The following is a 17,443-nucleotide window of genomic DNA, read 5'->3' as shown; positions in this document are numbered from 1 at the left end:
AACCTCCCTCCTACCAGCAGGATTGGTTTTGATGACTCCTTTCATTTTTTTCCCCTTAAGCACCCAACAGCATCATCTTCTTTCTATGATCTCAGCCCAAAAAGTAAGCACTTGTAAGCAGACACCATCCAATTAAGTTAATTTCAATTTTTGCAGCTCCGTTACAACACAAACACAAAAAAGTGACCCACGCAGGAGTGAGTTATGACTAAACCAACATAATGCAATTGCCATGACCTAGCCCAATAAAGATTTTAGAATCAAAACAGAAACAGAGGCAGTGCCGAACTCATAAATTTATGGAAAGATTCAAAGAAAAGATCCTTTTAACGACCTAGAGGAAAGTAATTTTAAGTGACATCCCGGAGACGGAGACACAAAAACCCCATTAAGTAGCAATTCATAATCAAAATAACATTTGCAGAACAATTTTGGAAAATTATGAAGTGTTACAAGTGGAACTGTACTTCAAATGGGATTCAGAGCTTTCAAACTTTAAAAGGTCAACCATAAGTAGGTTTTAAGAGAACAAAGAAATCTAATGCTACCTATTCAAATCCAAAAAAACACAAGAGGCCCCAATCCCAGCCAAACGATGTGTCTAGGATGACTCTGAGAATCTAAATGAATCATCACCTTTCTGGGGTTTTTTGAGTGCTGTTTTCTTTCTTCTGTGTTATTTTGTTCTTTGGAGTCACTATTTTTAATTCTCCTTTAAGGCAGCTTAAACCTAGAAAAAAAAAAAAAGTAGAATTGAGCGACACAATGACATAAAAGAGAGAAATGAAGAACAGAATTGGTTAATACAAAAGCAATAGCTGGGCGAAATAGGAAGAGCCTTCACAAATTTGGAAGGAAAGAGGTTATTCATCAAAATCAGCATCTCTCCTGGAAAAGGAGGACACTCTCTCAGGATACTAAGGAGTTGAAGGGATAATAACGGCAGGACCGCTGCCCTGTCAAGGCAGCTCCTCCAGGGAATGGAAGTAAAGATAAGTGCTAAAGAATGGGACAGGAAGTAACCCAGAAAGCTGAGCTGCTGGGAAACCAAACCTCTCCCTCGCAGGAGTTCACGCTCCAGGAGCCGTCAGCCGCACACACACACACACACACACAAAAAGCCGGCCAAGCCCCGGCGCACAGCCCCAAGGCCCGGCGGCCGCCAAGGCACCCGGGGCGCCGCCGGGTGCTGGGGACGGGGACCCCCCTCCGCGGGCAGCCCCGGGGGCGGCCCGGAGCCCGCCGGGGGAGCGGGCAGGGGCGGCGGAGGGGCTGCGCACCCCTTCCGAGGGGGGGCGGCGGGGGCGCCCCTCACAGCCCCGCACCCGCCGGAGGGGCTGCCCGGTGTGGGCGAGGGGAGGCCATGGGGTCGCGCCCCCCCCCTCCCCGCGCCGCGAGGGACCCCGGGGCAGCCGGGGTTACCTGCGTGACCCGCGTGCCGGTGCGGGGCGGGCCGGGGGCCCCGGGCGCGGCCGCCCCCCGCGCTGGCGGCGGCGGCGGGCGGGGGGTCGGGGGGGCCGAGCCGAGCGGGGACACTTCGCTCCGGGCCGCCCCCCTCGGCTCGCGGCGGGGTCGGCGGGCGGGGACTGACCCGCGCCGCGACCAATCCCCGCCCGCCGCGCCGGCCCCGCCCCCGCCCGCGCGCCGCCGCCGCGCCGCCATTGGCCGCCGGGCTGACGGCGGGCCCGCCCCCGCCCGCGCGCCGCCGCCGCGCCCCATTGGCGGCCGGGCTGACGGCGGCCCCGCCCCGCGGCCCCGCCCCGCTGCCGTAAAGCCGCGGAAGAGTGGGGGGGATGGCTTTGCGACAGGGGGCGGTGGCGGCGGTTCCGGCGCGGTGAGGGAGCGGAGTTTGGGCCTCGCGGTCCTCCGGGGGCGGGTGAGTGGCGAGCATTGCCGGGCAGCGGCCGCCGGACAGCGGGGCGGGGACGGGCCCGTGCGTTCCGCGGCTCGGGGTGACTAAGCGGGGCCGCGGGCGTGCATGCGAGGGGGGTGAGAGGCGGGGCCTGGAGGAAGAGAGGCGGGGCCGGATAAGTAGGGGCGGGGGCTATGCGGCGTGGGCGTGGTTTGGCTGCACGGGGCGGGAGGGGCTGAGGGACGAACCCGGGGGGCGCTGTCGGGCTGAGGGGGTGACGGGCAGCTGACGGAAGGGTCGCCGGGTAGGGTCCGGGGGGTTTCTGCGCTGTGCGGATGCCAGGCCGGGAAGCCGCGCTGCTGGAGGGGCAGGAGGCCTCGGCTGCGCTCAGTCCGGCAGGATGGGGCTGTGGGGGCTCTGGAGAAGCGGCCGCTCCGGGCTCGCTCTGTCGGCGCCGAGTGTGGCGTGGGGCGAGGGTTCCGATGGGCGCCCGGCGCTGGCAGTGAGAGGGGCCGGTGAGGCGGGCACGGGTCTGCTCCTGCCAGCAGTGACTAAAGGCGCTCGGCAGAATTGCAGCCAAAGCATCCGGCGTGCTGAGGTGTCACGGTTAACAGGGATTGCACAGCTCGGGTTGTTTGCAAACTCTGGAAGGAAACGGAACTAATTTAGAGGCGTTTACAGTATTTCAGCACTGAGCAGAAGCTCATTCTTTATTGATAGATGAGCCTGCGAAGTCACTGCAGGTATAAGGAGTCCAAACTGTATTTTATTCCTGAAATGCCACCATCATTTTATTGTAAGGAGATCCAGAGCCTTCAGATTCATACCCAGAAGTCATGGACTTAGATTTCATTTGGCTTTATCAGATTTAATTCTTTAATGAGAATAGGGTGGGGGTTTGGATAGTTTTTCGCCCAAAAAGGGCCTTAAAGCTCATCTCATTCCACCCCTGCCATGGGCAGGGACACCTTCTACTATCCCAGGTTACTCCAAGCCCTGTCCAACCTGGCCTTGGACACTTCCAGGGATCCAGGAGCAGCCACAGCTTCTCTGGGCCGCCTGTGCCAGGGCCTCCGCACTCTCCCAGGGAAGAATTTCTTTGAGATTTTATGGGACTAACATTACTGATACCACTTTTGTTGTTGTTGCCAACACAAATGACTTAAAATGACACACAGTAACTTAATATAAGTGAAGAGGCATAAGTTAGATTTTGATTTTAAAGCATTATTCATCATGAAATTAACATATAAAACCCCATTTATATGGGTTTCTTACTTTTTTCACAGTTTTCTGTGTTTTGCCTGATCACTCTGTATATAAGGTTTTTAGAACTGTTCCCTGTTGTTCATGCAGGAGTCTGGCACTGTGAGGCGTTGCCTTAATTGGTTTTTAGATGCTGTCAGGAATAACTCAGATAAATAATACAAATAAGGGTTGGAGTTTGTCACTGCTTTTCTTTACTCTTCAGCTTTGAGCTTTTCGCTCTCGTGCTGTGTCTGAAACAAATTTAGTCCTTGTCTGATATTTTTCTCCCTCTTTGAAGTAAATGCCTTCAAAGTAAGCCCCCTCACTTTTCATTTCCTTCAGTGACTTATGTTTGTGATCTGTTGTCATGTGTGAGTGAGACACATCTTAGAGATGCTTTTGTAAAGTTTGCAAATTAATGGTGGAACATGAATGTGTTATGGGAGGATCCAGGAAAGCGCAGCCCATATCATGTGGTGGAGGTGTAATCTCATAGTGGGTGTCCTAGAAAAGTTCTGAATCTCTTCTGCCTTAACCTCCACGCTGGATTATGTGAATTTGTGCATGAGAACCCTCCATTTACCACATGAGGTGATAATTCAAGTTGATCTCCTACACAGAAGTAAATGTGTTGGCATGATTTTACTTTATTAGGTATTCATTTAGGAAGAAATAAAACTCAAGGATAGGAACAATAGCTATATAAAATATTCAGAGTGATTTCTGAAGAAATTTTATGGGGTTCCAGGTCATAAATTTCCACCTCAAGTAGAATTCTGAAAAGATTCTGCAAATGAAGAGGAAATTTATTGCCTGAAATACCAGATTTATTCTTAACATCCAGCAAAATGTGGAGTATGGGAAAGGATGGGGGAAGGGTTCTTGGTGCTATCAGGTGAGGAACATGCTGTAACATTTTGGAGTTTTCAGGTCAGCCCTTGCTGAATGTGTCTTTAAAAATACCACACCGGAGGGAATTGTAGATCACTCCTGCAGGCAACTGCATGCCCTCAAATTTTAGCTGCTTTTCGGAAGGAAATGCTTCCTGATGGTGGGAGAAGTGATGAGTCAGGGTAACACATCTTGGTCTACCTCTAGTCCTTTGTGCCTTTGGGAAGCCATTTTATCAATACTCGCTTCAGTTGCAATGAAAAAATCAGGTTGTAAAAATGAAGGTGTAATTTTAAGTGATGTTGTTGCTAAAACTTGTGAAGATGATAAGCTAGAAAAATAAAGCCTCACACACTGACTTTTACAGTTTGCTAAAAAGAAGTAGTAATTTTAAATATTTGTTCTGATGACAAATGCAGGTAGAATTGATATGTAGATGGGAAGATCTTGAACAATGAGTGTTGCAAATTCAGAGGAAAAATTGCAGCTGAAATCTTATGCCTGTTTTTGGAGGCATCTGTCACAAAAGAATTTAGGTTCTAGTAGTTTTAGCAATGTAGAGAGAGATTTAATCCAAGTTTTCGTATCTTTAGAAGTAGCCCCTAACAATTATCATCTTTGGATTTGTTAATTCCAGCAAATGAATTTTGGTGCTGGTAATATAATACTGGAACTGTGAACTTCTTCCCAGCATGGTAATTCTTCATTTTAATGTCTTACTGCAACAGTTTCGTGCAGCTGAATTTGCAATTTCAAAATAAGTTTAATAATGGTAGCATTAACTCTAAAAATGTGTTGTTCCTTTATATTTTCTAGTTACTTGCAAAGTAACAGCAAAATGTTTTATTTATAGGTAACTTAGAAGAGAAATGCCCCGTGGTGCTTGTGTTTCTCTTATTGGATGAAAGTAGCTTGGGAGCTGATTTGGAAGTGAATAATCAGTGAAGACACACAATATTCTGGAGTACTGCATGATCTCACAATGAAGATGTCTCTCCTGCAGCAGATGTATAAGGATGTCCTGGCAGGCGTTCCCCTAGCGAGGGAAAGCCATCATTATTCCTCTTTAATTAATCCGTGTGTTGAGCAGCCACCAGAAGGAGATGAATCCTGTCCTCAGAAGCCTCTGCCATCTACTGCTGGTGGCGTTGAGAGCCATCAGGACACTGATATGTCAGATGCTGTCCCTGCAACAGATGATTTATCCAACAGCTTTGCAAACATGAGCTCCTCGTTCTGCCCACGAGAGGTGATGCTGCTCCAGCTCACCTTGATCAAAATGATGGTGGCCAAAGCAGAGTCCCAGGAGATTGAACTCCACATGAGACAGAAGTACTGTGAAATCTTTGTTCTTCTTCTGAAGGAGGCAAAAATTGACTCAAAATTGGTAACTTCTGAAAGATTTTTTTTTTTTAAGAAAGGAGGAAATATAAAAAGGGATGTGCCTTAGATATTTTCCCTTTTTTACCTGTCTCCAGATTCACCTGCTCACTTGTGACGATCGGCTGTTGGCTCACATGGCCTCACAAAGTTTAGCAGCTCTTGTGTATTTCCAGCTGAAGGAAGAGGTGAGTGTGGCATCATTTCACAGCTCAAAAAATGCCTTAGTCAACCTATGCCTGCAGGTTGTTCCATTTGAGTCTACAGCCAAGTTTTTACAGTATTTGTATTTTCTGAGAAACCTTGTCGACTGTGTTAGGAGCAGCCTGGAGTATGGAAGGCAAGGAGATCTGATGTGCAACAGAAGTGTGGAGTGTCTTTAGATATAAAAATCTGGAATTTTATGAAACTCATTTAAGGTAAAATGGGTGTAGATGACAATAATTTCTTTAAGGTTGCAATACAGATATTTAAAAAAAGCCACAGTCTAGACTATCAGTATTTTTACAGTTCCTTGGTATCTGTTGGGTGATGCAGTAGATAAAAATAAATAATACCTTCTTGGAAGTTCATCAAAAGCTTTGCTGTATCTTCCTGTTTGAATATCCCATTTACTTGAGTTTTTTTTTAATAATTTGCTGTATATTTAGTGGATATGTATTGCAATCTCCATAGTAGCATCCTGAACACAGATTTATTTCATAATTATGTTTGTTATATTTCTTGCCAAGTTGTCTGGGAATTATGAATTCAGATCTGGTCTGTCTACAGAATTATCTGATTTTGGGTAGGTCACGTGACATTAGGAGGTTTGGTTTTCCCTTTTTGGAACATAGAGATAATTTCTATTGCATGCATATGTTGCTTCATGCTCGTAATTAAAGACCTAATTAATGTCCCAGAACAGACATTGTTTCTACCTGTGTTTTGTCTGTGCCTACGTTTGAATCTTTTTAACGTACAACTTTAAATCACTGTATTATGATTTAATGTCATTTGCGTAACAACTGAGAGCATACGTGACTGGTTTTTGAATTATTTTTTCTTAGGACGCCTTAAATGTCCCGTGGCTCAGCTTTAGCCTGAACGCGCTGTTGGGATTCCCCGGGAATGCCGGGGTGGCCGGTTGCCTGTGGACTCTGGCTGCGGTTCTCAAGGAGACGCTGAAGGACGCGCCCGTGCCCGGAGCAGGTACCGGCCGTGCTGCCGCGGTACCGACACGCGGGTGCCGCCAGGAGGCGCAACTCACCCGGAATTCCTCGGGAATAGTTCGGCTCCAGGACAGCCCTTCCCTTCCTTGTACAGGGGGTGACGAAGTGCTGTTAAAATGTCGTGGTTTGAACATATTTATATTCTGAAAGCAGTCACAACACCGATTTATTTCTTATTTAATGATTTGTCTGTGTCAATATTGTGCCTCTTGTTGCCATAGGTTTTGTGAAGAAGTTGTTGGCTCCTCTTGATGCAGTGCTTGAGGGATTTTATAATGCCATCCTGCTCCATCATTTTGACAGTCGCCACTACACTTCACCTTATTCTGAAGCTACAGACAATCTGATCAGTTTTATAGATCTGCTTGAAGCACTTCTGGCTTCCAGGATTGAACTGGAATTACCGCTCAGGTGCCAGAGAATTCTATTTTTGAAAGTCTCTTACATCCTCAACATTGTTAGCTCATCAATTCCTTATGTAATCAAGAAGAAATTCATTTTGCTCCTTAAAAAATGTGTCCTTTTCAAGTCCAGAGAAGATGCTAAAAGTGGATCGCTATTCTTACAAACCCCATCTTTGTGTGAGGATATGCTAGCACTGAGTAATGCTGTTCTGCAGGTTGTGAATTTGACTTGGCTTAATCAGCTCACACTCAGTGGAAAGTCCAGCTACTTTGGAAGCAGTGAAGCCACTCCTGGGCCTGATTCTCAAGGTGGTTCTGACCAAACTGTTCTCAGAGCCTTAAGTCTGATTGTGCTTAAAGCACTGGAATTCAAGATTCACAACTCTGCAATAGAAGCAGAAATCAGAGGTAACAGTCCATTTAAATTTTGTTCATTAAGCAGCAAAAGTTTTAGAGCTTTCAGATTTTGTAGTCACAGCTCATTAAGACTGTAAATAGATTTCAGCTGAATTGGTGGTGGTGGGAGGGAGGAAGGAGAAGACCCACCCAAGAAACTGCTGTTGCTGTGTCCTGCCTAATTAGTTGTCTCCTTGCATTTTATTAAATCCTTAGCCCTGCAATATGTTGGGCTTGAAACAGCTGCATTTGGGATTGAAAATTTTTCCTGTTAAGAACATTAAGCCAGCTTGAGAACACCAGGCTCTTCTTCAGCTGGAAAAGAAAAGAGTCCATAGCACAAGCATCTTCTCTATTCAGGGTGGGGAACTGAAAGGAACTGCAGGTAACACTCTTCTCTTTTCTAAGGTGGAGGTAGAACTTTAGGCACCATTATGCATTTATTTTACTGAAGGCACAAGGCATTACTGTCAGTCAAGTAATGTAATGAGGCAAAACCAGCTGTGGTATAGAAAAGTAAAAGTAAGGAAACAGGGAAATTGTGGGACTTAACATGGAACCACAGAAAGGCCTGAGTTGAAAAAGGCTTTAAAGATCATCCAGTTCCACCCCTCTGCCATGGCAGGGACACTTTCCATGAGACCAGCTTGCTCCAAGCCCTGTCCAACCTGGCCTGGACACTTCAGGGATGGGGCAGCCACAGCTTCCCTGGGCAGCCTGTGCCAGGGCCTCACCAGCCTCACTGAAAAGAATTTCTTCCTAGTATCCAATCTAACTCTGCCCTCTGGCAGTGGGAAGCCGTTCCCCCTTGTCCTCTCCTTCCAGGCCCTTGTCCAAAGTCTCTGCAGCTGTTTTGGTGCACCTTTAGATACTGGGAGGGTCTCTGAGGGCTCCCTAGAGCCTTCTCTTCTCCAGCTCTCCCAGCCTGGCCCCAGAGCATCTCTGTGGCCTCCTCTGGACTTGCTCCAGCAGCTCCACATCTTCACCCTGACTGACAGGTCTGGCCCTTCCAATTACCAGGTGTGAGCACTCCTGCCCCAGCTGCTCCCTTGGGCTGGATTCCTGTAGTGAGGGGCTGGGTTGGGGAGGGAGAAGGGCAGAGCTGCTGCTATTCCCCATGGGAGAGGCCACGGTGGTGGCTCACACTGGGGCCCAGGGATTGCCTTCTGCCTTGCTCTAAGGGAGCACCGGGGTGAGGCTTTTTGCCCCAGAGACTTCCTGGAATCCCATCTTCCCACTGCCCTTTTCCCACTGACAGCACCTGATGCACATCTGATGGTGTTTGAATGTGGATGTGCAGATTCTGTGATGAAAGCAGTGTGCTTTCCCTCATGGAAAAAAATAGAAAAGCAGTTCAGAACCAGTGTTTCTAGTCAGACACCAGTGAGAATGGGCATTCTTGTATTTACTGATTATATGGCCAAAAGTAATTTCTTTTTAAACAAGGATGAAGTTTTACAGCACTTTAAATACACTGAGACATTTTAGTAGAAGTTCCAGATGTAAATATTATTTTACTTTTTGTATTTCTATGCTAGGTTGCAAGCCTAAAATCAATTTTTAATTCATACGTGCGAAAGAGCTACAACTTCCATAACACAGCTTGTGAAACTTTTTCCAGATTTTTGGAAGATGCTATATTTGTGATGTCAGTTGCATTCTTAAAGATTAAGTATTTGTCAAGAATATTTTACTTGTGATCCACCTTCCGAAAAATGTTTGGAGACTGAGATTGTATAAGAACAAGTGAGAAGAAAAAATGCAGGCTGCATCCATTTTAGATGTCTCTATGAAAATTCTTTCTCAGAGAAGAACATTCTATTTTCCAGATTCATGACACAAAAATGAGGTTTTTAATTAGATTCAAACACCCCAACTGTCAAGAGGAATTTCAATTTGAAAGGAATGATGCTTCCTTATTTTAGTGACATTACAGGAAGTATTTAAAACAAGCACCTAAATGCTTTATTATGCTAACTTCCCTTCCGGGAAGCTGCTTGATCTTCTTGCTATTAACATGGATTAGAGTGGCTTAACTTTAATTAATTTCAATTTTGAGATTCATAGGGAGGATTTTCGGTCTGAAGAGTAACTATTAATAACAAAGATAATTTGATGTTCCCATTATTTGCTAGAAGGAAAAACGAATCTTAAAGTCAAATGTTAAGGAAAATCACGTAGTGATGCAGTAAATAAAATTTATTCCAATATTGCAGGAAAAATTTCTGTTTTCTAAACCTTGAATATGTGGTGTGTTACATCGAAAACTGCTCTGTAGTATCTCATTAGTATTGAAGGTATAAGTTTTTTGACCTAAGGGAGGGAGTCTATCTAATGAATACAAAGTGATTTTTATGAGTAAGCTACTGCACTACAATGGCAAGAACTAATCTATAAAATTTGATGCTGTGATAAATCAGTTGAGCTAAAGGAAGAACTGCATTCACAAACTTTTATGCACTGTTAATTTAAAAAATAAAGAGTGTGTGTTGTTTGACAATAAAAAATGTATAGCAAAGTTCATGGTTACTTCTTTTTTTTTTCAGGAGACTTTGAGAGTTCCATGTCCCAGCTGCTGATGTTCTGGGGGAGTCATGGAAAGCCTTCCCCACAGTCTCACCCAGTTGTGCATCACTGTGAATGGCTCTCCTTGGTTTTCATGGAGCAAGATGATGACATGTGGGAAGCTGCTAAAGCTTTATTACTCATCTATTTAAAATTTGATAGGTCAGTGTACTTCTTTTTTTTTTCTGACAGAACTATGAAGATTTGTGCTTTAGTGAGGTTATTGTGATGTTCCCATTGGTTGCTTTTGTTGGAAAGAAAATTATTTTTTAATAATTTAAAACCCCCCAAACCTCAGGATGATGTAATAATATGTGGTGTAAGAGCTGATAATTCAAGGTTTTTTTTGGATGGAAACGAGAGTTGTGAAAGTTGCCTACTAAATAATTTATCATATCCTGTAATTCAGGATAATTGACTTCATGTCTAAAATAGTGGTTAGATAGATAAAAAGCATGATTGCTCCCTTACAGCACTGAAGGTTTGACAAGAATGGGATATTAGAATTAAACTTCAATAATTCAGATACTTCTGGCAAAGTTTATAAGGATTGGCCCTATGGGAATTCCAGCTACTTGATAAAAATGGTTATTGCTAACAACTGAAAAGTGCTTTTCATGGATTTGTCCTGGATGTACAATGCTTCATTGTTGTTTAAATTACCATACAAGATATTATCCTGATTTATACAAGGCCCTCAAGCTTCAAGTGGGAAGATAGTGCAAGTAATACCTTAAATGCACGCAATTCTTAGACACTTAACTACAAGTAGGCTCCTCTTCCAGTGTGTGTAACATACTGAAAGTTAGTCTGAATTCGGGTTAACAAAAATATTAAAATAAGACCGTTTCATATTTATATTAAAGTACAGTTTGTGTTGTGAGTAACTTTGTTTATTGCGGAAGGTTTCCTAAGGAGTGCCCTTTAGGGCCTGCTTTAAGTGCTTTGGCTTCCTGAGCTGTCCCATCTCTTGGCCCTACCTGCCTTTGTTCTTTCTCACTCCGATAAAAAAACTTCTCTTTTTGTTCTTACTTTTTCACAAAATTTAAAAAAAAAAAAAAAAATAGTAAGAATCCTTCTTCTGGATATTGCTGATTAAAAAAAAAAAAAAGTAAACGTCCATTAAATTATTTCCTGGCTTACTTTTCAGGTTACAGTGTGATGCTGCTGATAACCTAAGCCAAAAAGAGGAGGAACCCTGGAAGTTCCTTGTGCATGCAGGTGGATATAACCCACATTGTATCTTTTTATTTTTTCTGGAAAAGATTGCCTTTGATTCCACTGTACTTCTAGATTTCTTGATTTCATCAGAAACTTGCTTTCTGGAGTACTTGGTCAGGTACTTAAAGCTTCTCGGGAAGGAGTGGCCTCAGTTCGTAGGTGTCTGTAACCATTTCGATACCAGGCACGGCACTTCCCACCCAGTTTGTTCCGTCAAGCCACCCCACCCAGAAAAGCAAAGCTGCGTGACTGGGGAGAGTTTGCAAAATGCTGTTTGTGAACCAGAAGCGCAGACTGCGATGTCTTTGGCTCCTTGTCACAATTGCCCGGTGTTTACAGCACGGCAGGGTGATAATGAGGCTGCGGAGTGGGACCTGTCTGACTCACTGACCAGCACTGATAGCGCTTCCCTGCCCGGGTCTCTTCGAAGCCTGGTTAATTATGACAGCTCGGAGGACTCGGAGGTGGAATCAGATGGAAAAGAGTGCTTGGTAAACACAAAACAACTGCCTTCAGACAATGAGGGCGAGGTGAGGAGGAGGGGAACTGGTTGCAGCTGCAGAGGTGATGACCGGGATGCACGAACATCTGAAGTGTCGCCTCCAAAACCGAAGGGATGTCCTGCCTCAGCCTGTTGGACTTGTATGGCATCTTCAGATAACATTGCTCCCCTAAGAGTAATGCTTTACAAATCAACAAAGTGTTTGGAAGAGCTGCAAGAAGCTGTTTCTAGGTTGCAGAGAAGGAATCTTTTCCCATATAATCCATCAGCGTTGTTGAAACTACTGAGCCATGTTGAGAAGATGAATAAATCTATGAATCCACAATAATCCAAAGTGTTCTTGTGGGTTTTTTAACAAGTTCACCAGGGAATATTTCCATGAGATTAATGACTTCCAAAGCTCATGCCTCTTGCACTAGTCAGTGCATTTAACCTCAGGCAGGGCAAACATGGATTTGGCTGGCACCCATGAAATCTAGAATTGCATCCAGTGATATGATCCATGACCTGAGGGTCCTAAGCTCATTCATATGTATGTCAATGTACAGTATATAAGGATTAGTTGTTGGATATTCAACATTTTACAATAAATAACTCATGTGAAAGCATTTCAAAATATATGATATTTAAAGTATTGTCAATTATACTTAATCTCATTCTGTTCTTGAGTTCATTGCCAGATTGGTAGTGGTTTATGGACTACAGGGCAAAGTTAATGTGACACTTGACTGCTCAGAAGTTGGGCTAAATAAAATAATATAGTTGGGGACAGTTTTCTGTTTATCCTGTATGTTCTGCATTGGTGCATTGCTCCAAGTGGACCTCCAGATTTCTATAGTCCTTTAATTAAAAGAAAGGGTAGATCTGAAATTAAAGCAAAAATTGTCTATGGAAAACTTTAATTGAGCATTATATCTTTAATTAAGCTTAGGTAATGCAGAAGTGACATTCCAACAGAATTTTTTGTATCCATCATGCATTTCCTAGAAATATAGGATGTATGTTTAATAAACTCAAATCAGAAAGAGAATTAGAAAGGACGTGACTCCAGTGCAGTGGGATGGATATTGAAGATGTTGAATTATTATACTTATATCTTTTATTAGATGGAGTTTGAATAACCTGAAAAGTAAGTGTCTGAGAGTTTGCCTGGGGGAGTGAGTTCAGAGCAGGATCCAAGGCAGCTTAACCTGCAGCTTGTAATGATCTGCCAAGGGTTAGGCACTGGGAAAGTACTGACAACAGGAACACTGGAAAAACCTCAGACCTCTTCAGAACTGTGGGAAGCAGCTTTCCTTTTAGGATCTTCTCTTGAAGGTAAGTGCTCTGTTCTGACTGGGAACAAGTAAGTGCTCTCTTCCCTTTGAACAGAAATTTTGTGTTAAATTAAAATTGATACTGAGCTGAGATGAGCAGTCTCTGGAGCAGGTTGCTGACCTTCAGATCTTTGTGGCCATCTTCTAGATTAGTCTTTAGCCCTGAGCTGGTGAATTGATGCAATTGGGAAAGGGAGAAAACTGGTTGTAGCTTATGGGATCCTTTGGCTGGCAGTTCCAGTGCATTCCAGTGCCACTGGTATGGTATGAATTCACAGACAGGGAGGTTTGCACCTCAGTCTTATTCCTTGAGGATGACAGCAGTATTTTAGGTAGGAAGGAGTGATCCTCTTCACTGGTATGAAGGAGATCTGAATATTCTGGGTGTTTGCTGCAACCATGGTTTTTTCCTGGGATCAAGACAGCTGTAGTGCAGAGGGGTGGGTGGGAATGTCAAGGGATGGAAACCTTTCCATTCATGCCTGCAGTTACTGTAGTTAAGAACTAACCCTGGAGTTGTTCAGGGCCGCAACATGCCTGGCTTCTCTTTATGTTTGAGCTCACTTATGCTGGAGCTGCTGAGTTGCTCATTTCTGTCAGGATAAAAATCCCACTGGGCATGTTCAGAGATGCAGCTCCAGACAACCTGGGAATTTTTCAGTTCAAACACAGGAAAGGCCATGGGTGAGGTGCTTGAGCAAGAGTTTCTCAAGTTCACGATTTTCAAAGTAGGTAGGTACTTAACTTTCAGAGGAATCCTTTCCACTATCCTCACTCCTTTTCTAATTAGCCTTTGCTGACTAATTTATTTTGAGTAATTCCATTGTTTGCACTGACCAGAGGGTTGTTCAGCATTTCTTGGTCTACACTTTGCCAGTTGGAAGTATCTGAATTGCAGCAGTGTCTCTGACACTGATATGATAAGCTGAGTGGGAAAGGTAGAATGGTGTGATGATTTTGCAGAAGTTCTAGTCTTATTTGTCAGGGATTACTACATCTATGTAAGCTTTTATAAAGTGTTTAGACATCTCAGAACAGCGTGTAGAATGTAGCAAGAAATGCAGGAGCCCATAACCTGATTTTTTAAATACAGCAAATCTAGTTGCAGTCCAATTGTATTTAATTCTTACAGGTTTTAAGGCTGATTGTGTGCCCACCTGGTTATTAGAAGTGGTCATTCCCATGTTTCTCTTCTCAGAAAGCCATTGTTTTAATTCTCAGAATATTTTAGTTGTAAAAGTGGGTAAATACAGTTTGTATCTGGCAACTAGATACCTTAATGTGTTGATCTTTTACTATTTATGACCTGAGATGGAGTAAAATTGATGAGTCGAGGGGTTTTTTATTGCACACAAATTGAGGGTGAGCCATGAAAGTGGATTGGAGTTCTTTGGCTGCATTGAGAAAACCAACCACAAAAAAAGCACCTTCCTAAAGAATTTGTATTTTAATCAATTGGTGAGTGTAGAAAGTAGCTTGGCTAACCAAGCCAAGTGTTGGTTGGGTTTTTTCAATGATACAAAGTTTTTAGGTACAGCTGTTATTTCATGGGCTAGAGCAAATTAATTCAGCTGCAGAACCTGTTACCAATGTTACCTTAGAACTTGGTAATAAGGTCAGTGATTAGCGGGAGATCAATGTGCCTTACCTTTGGGTATTGATAGCTGTCAACTTTTCTTGTATTATTTCAAAGCAAGACAGAACAAATCAGGTGAGTTGTGTGGAGACAGTTTTCTATCTGAGGACTCCTGAAATGTTCACAGTTTGCCATTAATGCAGTTGTTTGCTTCAACATCAATAGAATAAGTTAAGCTTTGATGAGGTAAGCAGTTAGCACTAGAAGTTGCTTACAGGATGTGCTTTCTAAAAAGAACATTTTTTAAAACTTTTTAACTGAATGTTTGTAGAGCTTGATTGCAGCTACAGCTGAATCCAGGTGGTTCCATGATTGTGGTTCTTCAAACTGGATTTTCTCCAATATTTTTATGGCTGCTTTCCAGTCTACTTTTAAGACTTGTTGTACAAGTTTTAATCCTGTAATACGAGAATAAAAACCAACCTTGGGAACCACTATACTTGCAGTACCCTTGTAAAGCTGGGAATAGGGAGCCTTGGTTGTTCCCTGGTTTATCACTGTAGGATAAGCTTTGTTTGTACTTCTTCCAGAGTCAACCTGGGATGGTTTCTGAAGTCAGTATCAGAGATTTATCACTGTCAGTAGGAGTGAAAATATTGTGGCCATAACAATGGTACTTCTGTGTATTTTGCCTTAGTTATCCTAATGAGTTTGTAAATTCTTGCTGTATTTTCTGGGCCGCCTGGTTCACTCTGAAACCTTGTTAGAAGCCAGAATGGATGGCAGGCAGTCTTTGACTGTCCCTATCTCCACAGCAGGCATGGACCTGGACTTGGTTGAGAAACATCTCAGGGATTTAAGCTTTTCTATGTCATTATCTTCTTAAATGTTGTGTAAATGAGTTTATTGCTGATAACTGACAGACACGCTCTTTAATGGACCAGCTGGCTTGGTGCTGGCTTACATCATGAATGGAGGGAATAAAATATATTTTATGGTAAAAATCTTGCACGGGAAATTACAATATCCTTAGTTATTCCTGGTTCCTGCTTTCCCTGTACTGCAAAACATGAGTTTTGCCAGTCAGCAATGTCCTTCTAGGGGGGCGATTGGAAAAAGAAGTGGATTGTTGGAAAAACAGCCCACACAACGTCAGAAGTGAGCACTGCTGAATGTTGACTTCCTTAAAGTTTGTAGGGAAGGTTTGCAGGTCCATATTCTGAAATTGTCAGGAACTATAGCTGCTAATTGGAATTCTCCAAGTATCTGCCCCATTTCATCCTAGTTCTTGAGAGTTAAAAATGAGCATTTTCTGTGGAACTTCGAAGTGGAGGAAGTAATAGCCATATATTAGTACACGAATTATAATTTGAAGTCCATTTTGCAAAGAAATGTAAACTGATTAAGTAAAAAAGAAAAATTCCAAAATCCTTTGTCCTTATATCTTTCCTTTCTGAAAAGGAAAAGTGTCTTCAAGTGTCACCTTCCAGGGTTTGTCAGATCATGGAGTAACTTTGTCACTACAGACCTTTCATGGCTCTCTCATTCAGGGGTTTAACTGAAACAGAAATTAATGGTGTCTGAACATTTATCTCTAGTACTTGGCCTCCTTGATGATATTTGTATTCTTCAAGGAATTCGTGCCTTCCTGCTGACACTGTGAAAGTTAGGCAAGGGCCCATTAAGCAGCAAATAGCAAACTCAACCAAATTTTTAAAAATTCTTTATCTCCTCAAGGGAGAATCCAGTACTTGGTCATCTTCGACAGAGCATCGGTCCCTCTAATTCACCTCAGCTAAAATTACTGACCAGCATGATGCCACTATTTTCTGTAATTGTCACTTAGGAGCTGATGCAGAAGTGAGAATTGCTGGGTGTGAAGCATCAAAGGAATTGTCTTTCAGTTGTCACCAAGCAAATGCTCATATTTTATGTTTTCAGTGGATGGATAAAGATTGATGCTCCAAGCGTCTCCCAGTAATCTACTCAAAAGAATGTTTGCAGCATTGTCTTACGTGCAGTGTTACAAATTGTCGAGGTTTATTTTCATACTGTTGTTAAACCAGTGCTTCCAGCTCCAAGGATCAACAAGGCACTTTTTTTTTTTTTTAATCCTATATTGTTGGAAATGGATTAAGAAACTCTCTGATTTGATTGGATTAGTTGTTAAATCTTATTGTTGCAGCCAGAAGATTGTGTGAATTAGTCTCCTGCACTTTCAGATAGTGGCAGCACACAGGAGTGTTGTTTGGGAGAATTGGCAGTCCTGTAGATGGAGAGGAAAATGTGAATTTTGCCTTTGCAAATGTATTGGAACAAACTTGGTGTAAGTTCCTTGTATAGATAAGCAGTTATATTTTGACTTTTCTGGTGTTTCTGGTTAACAGACAAAGGATTTTAGCAAGTATGGACAAGTTGTTGCTAAATCAAGGGAAAGGGAAAAAAACCTTCTCACCAAAGATAATTTAAAGATAAAACAATTAGGATTTTGCATAAAGAGTGTGTCACAACCAAACTGAGCAGATGAACTCTTCAGCAAATCCCATCTCTGTGCCCCTGGATAGGAGAGGATCCTTGATGCCTGTCCAGGAGGCTTATTGACACATGGTGTGTTCAGTATTTAAGTGGGATACAGCCAAGGGTTTGTAAGAGAGCATAATTGTGGTGTTCCTGGCCCTTGGTGGTTGAGAGTGTGAGAGAAATTGGTTGGAAGGCAGTCCCCAGGTAATGACTTTTCCTGGAGCCTTTTTTTCTAAGGCAGAGTGGATCAGCAGCGGAGTGTGTTCCTTCCCTTCACTGGCTTTATCCTTCCAGTATAGCTCCTGACATCCTCTCTTCACCCACTTCATCCAAGTCGTCTTCCTCCTTATTATTTAAAGCC

The 17,443-nt window shown here is 43.2% G+C and overlaps 2 protein-coding genes across 5 annotated transcripts in view; one reads left to right on the top strand and one right to left on the bottom strand.

Annotated features, from left to right (window-relative positions):
• The window catches only part of ASB7 (ankyrin repeat and SOCS box containing 7), a 30,179-nt gene extending 28,669 nt beyond the window's left edge, over nucleotides 1-1,510 (bottom strand). For all 3 annotated transcript variants that reach the window (XM_066196165.1, XM_066196166.1, XM_066196164.1), the window contains exons 1-2: nucleotides 1,423-1,510; nucleotides 637-730 (exon numbers count right to left, since the gene is read on the bottom strand). The gene's annotated coding sequence lies outside the window, so the exon portion shown is untranslated. The remainder of the gene's footprint in view (nucleotides 1-636; nucleotides 731-1,422) is intronic.
• Nucleotides 1,511-1,802: 292 nt separating this feature from the next.
• On the top strand, nucleotides 1,803-12,574 carry LINS1 (lines homolog 1). 2 transcript variants are annotated; one of them, XM_066196526.1, is made up of 7 exons: nucleotides 1,803-1,876; nucleotides 4,845-5,378; nucleotides 5,470-5,559; nucleotides 6,421-6,562; nucleotides 6,804-7,394; nucleotides 9,929-10,109; nucleotides 11,098-12,574. In XM_066196526.1, the coding sequence occupies exons 2-7, from the start codon at nucleotides 4,974-4,976 to the stop codon at nucleotides 11,996-11,998; spliced, it is 2,310 nt and encodes a 769-aa protein (XP_066052623.1). In that variant the 5' UTR covers nucleotides 1,803-1,876; nucleotides 4,845-4,973; the 3' UTR covers nucleotides 11,999-12,574. The 2 variants fall into 2 exon arrangements, with proteins under 2 accessions (XP_066052623.1, XP_066052624.1); XM_066196527.1 differs by lacking the exons at nucleotides 9,929-10,109; nucleotides 11,098-12,574 and adding an exon at nucleotides 7,599-7,764.
• Nucleotides 12,575-17,443: the final 4,869 nt, after the last annotated feature.

The sequence above is a fragment of the Chamaea fasciata genome, unplaced genomic scaffold (genome assembly GCF_029207755.1).
Source record: "Chamaea fasciata isolate MVZ Bird 193981 ecotype frontalis unplaced genomic scaffold, bChaFas1.0.hap1 SCAF_14, whole genome shotgun sequence".
Classification (NCBI taxonomy): Eukaryota; Metazoa; Chordata; class Aves; order Passeriformes; family Sylviidae; genus Chamaea; species Chamaea fasciata.
Note: the sequence above shows the minus strand (reverse complement) of the source record. Positions and strands in the feature narration are given on the sequence as shown.